This window comes from Arachis hypogaea, chromosome 17 (genome assembly GCF_003086295.3).
Source record: "Arachis hypogaea cultivar Tifrunner chromosome 17, arahy.Tifrunner.gnm2.J5K5, whole genome shotgun sequence".
Lineage (NCBI taxonomy): Eukaryota > Viridiplantae > Streptophyta > Magnoliopsida > Fabales > Fabaceae > Arachis > Arachis hypogaea.
Genome location: NC_092052.1, coordinates 41,840,437 through 41,848,881, shown reverse-complemented (window position 1 = coordinate 41,848,881; position 8,445 = coordinate 41,840,437). Strand labels below are relative to the sequence as shown.

The 8,445-nt window shown below is 35.8% G+C and overlaps 1 protein-coding gene across 1 annotated transcript; it reads right to left on the bottom strand.

Moving 5' to 3' along the window:
* Positions 1-4,257: 4,257 nt before the first annotated feature.
* Positions 4,258-8,164, bottom strand: LOC112766863 (aspartyl protease AED3). Its single transcript, XM_025812765.3, has 2 exons — positions 7,013-8,164; positions 4,258-4,793 (listed from the first exon to the last, which is right to left on the bottom strand). The coding sequence occupies exons 1-2, from the start codon at positions 8,162-8,164 to the stop codon at positions 4,500-4,502; spliced, it is 1,446 nt and encodes a 481-aa protein (XP_025668550.3). The 3' UTR covers positions 4,258-4,499.
* Between the last annotated feature and the right edge of the window lie 281 nt (positions 8,165-8,445).

The following is an 8,445-nucleotide window of genomic DNA, read 5'->3' as shown; positions in this document are numbered from 1 at the left end:
ACAAGACCCGAATATGGATCTTAGATCTGTCAATTTGGCCTCTGATGATATATCATCCTTCTCAGATGGTGACGGGACCCTTCCAGAAGACTATTTTAAGCCGTCCATTTAATAAGACAATGTCCCTACTATGTATAATTATTGAGTGCACAAAAATAAAGTGATCTCTGTGACTTGTCTAGGTAAAGTCAGAAAGAGATAAGGCTTATCCTTATCCTCCAGCTGGTATTGTATGATAGGCTTGTTTAAATTATGTAAGATATTGTTGTTGTCTAGAGACCTCTATAAAGGAGGAGCTCATCCCAGTTGTAATCAGATCTTAACAAACATTATAATATATCCACTTTTCCTACTTCATGACATGTTCTATATAAGAACCGCAGCTAATCAACCGGTTAATTAAGTGATTATAATGCCCAAATTAGATTCCAAAAAGTTAGAGTGAGAATTAGAGGATTTAAAGGTGATTTTCAGACTCAAGGGGTCTTTCTGAGTCAGAAAATGTGTTTTTTGCGAAAATCGTGAAAAACTACGAACCGGCAGTTGAACCGGTTCAAGTCTTCCCGGTGCTATGCGAGAAAAAGTGGAAACAGTCCAAGACCTTAGAAAAATATTAGAAATGAAAAACCGGGTATTAGTGTTAAAGGTTTGGCCCAAAGTTGGGCCGAACAGGCAAAAAATGCTAACGGGTTGGACCGGACCCAAGTTGGGCCCAAGCCCAACATATATAAGGGTTCATTAATGAACCCAATCAGCCATAACACACATAAACACAACAGCCACACCAGCTGAGAAGAAGAAGAAGAGAAACCCCATGGTCACTATTCATCACCATCTTCACAAGCTCATATCTTGAGCTACAGAGTTCCGATCGCCACACCGTTTATGGTCACGCGTTCCTTGTGAAGAGCTCTACAAAACTCATGCAAGAAACTGGAGAGGTAACCATGAAATCTTTTTTGTTCTTCTCCTCAAAGTTTCAAGTTTCTAGGGTTTTGGCTAAGTGAGGTTTTGTGATTTTTGGATGTTTAGGTACACTCTAGCCTTTGATTGATGTTGGTTTTGGCTTCCAAAACTGTTGAGCAAGGTAAGAGGCATTGAAACTCTTGTCAAATTTCAATTATAATGAGCCCTAGGTTGATTTATGATGGTTTATGTACATAACTTGTTTATGGTGAGTTTGGAGCTTGTTGATGCTTGTTGAAGATTCTTGGTGGCTTAGATTGTGCTTGAACGCTTGTCTTGGGCTCAATTTGGGGTTTTGGTGCATATTGGGGATCGGCCAAAGTATGGTTTCGGTTTCCTCTATGTAGTATATAATATTTATGGACACTTAGGCTAGTGACCCATAGGATAGGTTTGAAATTTTATATGTTGTTGATGATTGGTTAGTTGATGGTGTACAATAAATTGGTATTGTTGATATGGTTAAATGATGATGTTGAGATATGATGGATTTGGATGATTGAATATTTTTTATTAATAATATGAAGCACGGTTGAGTTAATGATGAATGATTTGTGAAGTTGAGAAGTGATTTGTGTTGATATATAAATATATGATATGGATGTTGATGTTGTGGATGAGGAAAATTGAAGAAAAAAGGTGGTAAGCTTGGTGTAATATGGTATAGAGGGTTAATTTTGATGAAAAGTGGAGTTTGGATTGGGTTGGTTTGGTTTTGGTTGGGTTTTACAATAAAATTGTGAAAATTGTGATTTTGTGTAAAAGTTGGTTTTTTGTGAATTTTGTCTGATCATAACTTTTGCCTCAGTTCTCAAAATTGGTTGAAATTTATTTAGAATTAAAGTTCATTGAAAACTCTTTAAACCAATATAAAGTTTGCAAGATTTGGAATTTTGTAGAGGAAGTTATGATCATTCAAAGTTGGTGTTAAAAATCTGAAATTCTGCAGAGTTACAGAATTTCAGGATTTCTGATATGTGCGCACGCACAGCCTTGTGCAAATGCACAATCCTGCAAAATCCTTATTTTGTGCGGACGCACAGGCAGGAAAAGGCTCTCTGCTTGCAGCGTTAGCATAGCTTGTGCGCGCACATCAATGAAGAATTGCGGCCTGTGCGGACGCATAGCCCTGTGCGCACGCACAAGTCGGGAAGGGTCGTCTGTTTGGGGCGCTCACACAACTTGTGCGAGTGAACAGGCTTGTAAATTTTAGTACCTGTGCATACGCACACCCCTATGCGTACGCACACTTCCAAAATCTTCCTGGGCGTGCGCACGCACACCCCTGTGCAGACACACACGCCCTGTTTCACAAATTTAACTTTGTTTTCAACTATTTCACCTTCCCAACAAGGTTGTAAGCTTCTATAACACCATTTTAAGGCTTTTTAACTTAATTTTGAGTATGGGAATATGGGAAATAGGTTAAGGGTTTTAGTCGATGATTATTATGAAATATTAGAGAACGGAGGCTTAGGTTTCTGGTGTATTGAGGATGGATCGGTAGAGTGAGAATGAGGAATGGAAATGTTGAATTAACAGTGGTTGAGATGAGTCGAGGACTCTGAATGAGATGAAGGATCCATGATATATTGAAAATGTTTTGAAAACCACTATACTACTTTTTATTGAAACTAAGAGACGCTATGCGCCCGGGCAGGGGCTGAGGTTGGATCCCGCCTGTTCGAGGTAGCGGCGGCGGCGTAAGGGCGGTGGTTCGTCCTGCTTGCGCTTAGATGTGAGGTCGGTGGCAATAGATCCCGCTCGCATCCCTTTAGATCTATAGAGCGTGCAGGCGCCGGTACCTTGACAGTGATTCGAGCACTATATCTCGAGGGTTCCCATATGAGAATTCCGAAGGGCGACGTCTCCATGGAGATGTGTCGGGTTGGCAGTTGAACCGACAATGTGATATCACAGTCAGTAGGGCAGGCATTCATCATATGCATTTCCTATATGTTTGCATGCTTTGACTATTTGAAAGGGTTTGCCTATTTGTATAACATGCCTATTTGCTATTTGAATTATTGCCTTATATGCTTCTACTTATGTTTTACTTGCATTGTATATTACCTGTGTTTTCTACTGGGATTGAGGAGGTTCGGAAGGCGGTGGTGATGGGATCGCATGGAGGATCGGTTGGTGAAGGCTGTAGGACAGCGGTGTTTGATTAGATTAGAAATCTCCTAAGATAGATTACCCGGTTTAGTTATGTTAAGATTGATATATTTATGCTTATTTGTTTTAGTATGCTTTAAGATGGAATCTTGTGATGGATATGGAGCTTAGGATTGCCTTTGGCATCCCGGGGTCTTATATCCTACATCACTGGGCACTGTTACCATACTGAGAACCTCCGATTCTCATACCATATTTCTGTTGTGTTTTTCAGATGCAGGTCGCAACCCACCTCGGTGAGTTGTCTGGTTGGTGACAAAAGCGGAGGATCCGGACTTCTTTTTTAGTGATTTTGGGTTATTTTGTCAGTTTCTGGTCGTCTGTATATGGCTAGCCGGCTTAAACTCTGCGAGTCGTGGCTAGTTTCTTATGATTATTATATATTTATCTATGTTATCTTATCTCTGTTTCTTGTGCCTTAAACGAGTAGCTTCGTTAGTACGTTTTGCGCTTTTGAAATCCTGCTTTGAGCTATATTTTTCATCGGGCTTTTAGATTATACTATTCTTTCTATATATATTATATGTATAAGCCTTAGAACTGTCATAACCTCTGATTAACCTTTGCCTTACGGCTAGAGGTAAGGATTAGGGTAATTAGGGTATTACATTCTAAATTTCTTTTTCTCTCTGAAAGCTTAGCTAGTGTTATTTTCTTCTTCCTTATCCAGTGTCATTAAGTATGCTCTGGACTTACCTCTGTTCTACAGAAGATCCTGCTCATCAGAATATGACATGGACAGGATCTACGGAAATTTCTCATAATGGAAAAAGGACTCGATCTTATAATACCAAGTTTTGCTCGGACCCATTAAAATCTCACCCGGTAAGATGATTGATAGGGTGACAGGGATAAGCAAAGGTGTTATAATATCGATCTCCTGAAATACTGGAGATCCACCCCTGTGAAGCACAAATTCACCAAATTAAATACACATGATATAACTTTTATTTAAAATTAACCTACCAATGTTATTTCATCTTTGTTATATATTAAGGGAAATGATAATATCGCTCTATTGTGGAGAATGAGACGCTATACATAATTTTTTTTTTTTTTTTGCATTGCATTGCATATTTACATGAATTTATAGAAACAAAAATACCATTATCAAAATAGTGGTAATATCCATTCTATATATTAAACCGCCCTCATAATACTTTATATAGAATAGATAAATTTATACAGCACAGTAATACATAAATAAACCTTAAAACGTGTTCTTTTACTGCTTCCACATGTTGAGACATGCAATAAGATGTGAAAAACATGAGTAGTTAATCAACTAATACAAGAGAAACTTAGTACAAGAAAATTACATCTTAAAATCACATAAATGAAGATCTACCTTCCAGCTAGTTACAAAGCTCACGGGCTATGCCAACCTTATTATTAACTATATCAAACAGAATTCTAAGATTCTGTTGCTGCAAGTTGGCGATCACATTCAACATTGAGTTCACGTTGTTGGGTGCAGCCGCCATCGCCAGACAAGCCAACGATCCAGAACTACTGTGTATGAGGCTGTTCTCATATGGCAACTTTAGGTCCATGCCTTCAAAATGGAGTTTGATGATTGGTGCCAATTTTTCGTAGGTCTTTTGAAAACAAGTGTCGAATGCACCTAAACTTGAAAATGGCCCTTTTACCTGGAAAAAAAAATGGTGTCTTATTTTCAGATTGTTTTCACTTTAATTTTATATTAAAAATAATTATAGTTAACTTTTCTACTGTATCAATCTATCACTCCCAATGTACAAACCTTTAAGCACGTGCAGTGTTAATGACTAATTTGGCAAGAATTAGAAGTGCAACACAATATTAGCATGTGTGTGTGTTTGTGTGCGTATGCGTGTATATAAGCGCAATTATCATGAAATTCCTTATAAATGATAAATTGTTATCATAATATCATTTCTTCAAAAGCCTTAAACTGATAGAGGAGAAACAACATGTAAGCGCAATTATCATGAAATTTTTTATAAATTAGATGATAAATTGTTATTATAATAATATCATTTCTCTTAAAGCCTTAAGCTGATTGAGAAAGAAACAATATGAATGGTTATATCTTTAATATGAAAAAGTATAGGTAACTAACAATATTGGTGAATAATGTGAACAATAGATATATCGGATGTTCATTTCATTAGATGTGTAGATGATTATTTTAATATTAAGATTTAGGTGGATAATTTAGAGGTGTAATGTGTTTTTATTTTATTGGTGGTTGATCATGTTCAAAAAAATCATTAGCTACCTAGCATTACCCTTTTAATATATCTCTTAAGTAATAATTTTTTTTTTTTTTTGGATTTACTTGCTTAATTTTTTATATAGACATTTTTTTTATTTATCTTATTTTATTTTTTTATTTTTTAGAATTTACTATCGAAGTTTGAACTTTAGACTTCTTGAACATAAAACTCTGATACCATATCATGATATTACTGCTAACCAAAAAAAAATCATAAATAATTATATCTCTATCAATAATCTTTTGTAATGATATTCTTTCCACAACTTTAATTAAGCTAAACTAGCCGCAGTTAAAAAAATTAAAATAAAATAAAATTTTAAAACACTTATTACACTACAATATATTCTCAGTCACACAAAAAAAACACTACAATATATTTCGCAAATAGTAAAGATATTTTAGTATTTTTTAAGTTCTATATTTCTATATATAGAAATAACGTGAAAAGTTAATTAGTTTATGTTTATTTCACACAGATTCAGTAATTCAGAATTAATTAAAATGTTCATTGGAATTTATTTCATATGTTAAATATATACACAATAAAACTTATAATGTAATAATATTGCTTCAAAAAAAAAAGTCATTTATCTTTATAGTGATTTTTTAGTAATTGCCTAAAAGTAATTAGTTACGTGATTAGACTACAACTATTTTATATTGGTTAAACTATAAAACTTGAAAAAAGTAATAATAAAATTAGGATCAAATAAGATGTAACTTTTAAGTTAAAATTATCTCATCATTAAATACATTTTTTGTCCGCATAATTATTTTACAAAATCTATTAGTGGATTACAATTTTATATTATATCTTATATTAGGATCAAATAAGATGTAACTTTAAGTTAAAATTATCTCATCATTAAATACATTTTTTGTACGCATAATTATTTTACAAAATCTATTAGTGGATTACAATTTTATACTATATCTTATAGATTATTTTTATAATTTTATATCAATAAAATGTTTTGACGTACTTTTGAGATAAATGAAAATCAATATAATATATTAATTTAAAATTTTAAATATACAAAAATAAATTTATTCAAATACATGTTTATTAATGTCAGATTTTCGTGGAATTTAGTAAAAAGGATTTTTCAATATGGATTTTTTTCGTGGTGTCATTTTAATATGGATTATTATTATTATTATTATTATTCAAATGTCAAATCAATATATAATTTGATCCTAACTCAATGGTAATTGTAACGCACATTTAATCACTTAAAAACAATATTAGACATTTATTTTTCTAAGACGTTTTAATTTTAAGGCCAAAGGCATATATTTTTTGGGAGAATGAAGGCAGAAAATAAAAGTAAAATCATGTGAGAGAAATTGGAGAACAAGCAGTTGAAGATATTGACTATTTGTCATTTACTTTATATAATAAAAATATAAGAAAAGTTTAGTATATATTTTTTTAAAATATTTTTTATTATCTAAAATTCATAAAAATAGATTTTATCATTTTTAAGATTTTAAATCTAAAATTCCTAACTTAAAGTATAAAACATTTATTATTTTAACTATTTTTATTGGCTCTCTACCAGGATTCATATCCAATAATTCATAGTGTGAGGACGATAGTTACTTCACCTGTCTTCTAAACTCGTCCCTGATAGCATTGTAAACCGGCTGCACGAACCGGGTTATAACCGTACCCGAATCAATTATTGTACCCGAACCCGTGTACTGGTTAAACACCAGAAACTCCCGTGGCACAGGGACCCTTACCCGGCCCACGCTCACTCCGGTGAGATTTACGTAGTAAAGCGAGGGCCGGCGTGGGTTACGCAAAAGCGGCGTCGTTTGGATCCTCCTGGGCTGACCCGAACGCCCGAGTTTCAACGACCCGGAAAAATAGTAGGATCGGAAACTCGGAAGACAGTATGAGAACACGCCCTTATAGAGCGACAGGGACTGTGAAATAAAAGACAAGGGCCCACGACCCAATCCCAAAAGCCCTTGGGCTGGAATCGACCCGCCAGAAACAGAATTAACGCATCCGAAAGCGTAATTCGAGATTGTTTCCCTTGCCAAAGAGATTGAGTCCTGGACGAGCGTAGCGGAGACCATCGCTCCGCCGTACGACTGATTGAAGGTGCAGGCGGAGGTGGCGCCGGGGTCTCTGGGGCATGTTTGTGCGCCACGAGCCTGATAGCATTTTGTGGCGGAGCAGGTGATGGAGCCGCCGTAGGTGGCGGAGGCAGTGGGGGAGAAAGGAGAGGAGGTGGACGGGCAACTGGTGCAGCCGGTGCATGGGACCCAGGCCTCGTCAGTGCTGGTGTCGAAAACCATGAACATGAGTTGGCCAGGTGTGCCGAGACGGGCCCGGACCACGTAGCCACCAATGTTGAAGGCCTGGCCCGAAGCTATGGGTGCTGACGATATGGGCTTTTTTCGGGCCACGAGGGAGGCGAGGTAGTTGAGGCGGGCTGGGTCTTTGGAGGCCATGTTGATGATTGTGTCGGGCCATGGGCCTGGTGTGGGTTTGAATGGGGAGCATTTGCCGTAGATGGGAATGATGGTGAGGTCGGGTTGAGAAGCACATGATGTGTCAAGGGCTTTGGTTGTGTTTGTTGTGGAGAATATGAAGTAAATTATTATTGCGAAGAGGACTTTTTCAAATAAGATAGTTTTGCACTTAGTTCCCATGGTTGAAGTGGTGAAGCTTGGAATGTGGTGGTGTGCATGCATGGCGGGTTGAGTTCTTAAATACATGCAAATGGCAGGAATGTGGTTGATCATTTACGTATCTATCCTTGAATTATTGGATTCCTTTTTAAGAAAAAAATTAAGAACTAGCACCTTTAGTTTTTTAAAAAATAATTATTATTGATTAAAATCTAATATTCTTTTAATGTAAACAATAATTGGATCATATAATTTTGGAATTTTTTTAAATAAATAAAATAAATATATTAATTACGTAAATAAGCATTTACGGACATTTTCACCGAAAAACATCACATCACTTATCTCGTTTACAGTGTAAACGAAATAAGTAAACATGTAGCTCGTTTACATGG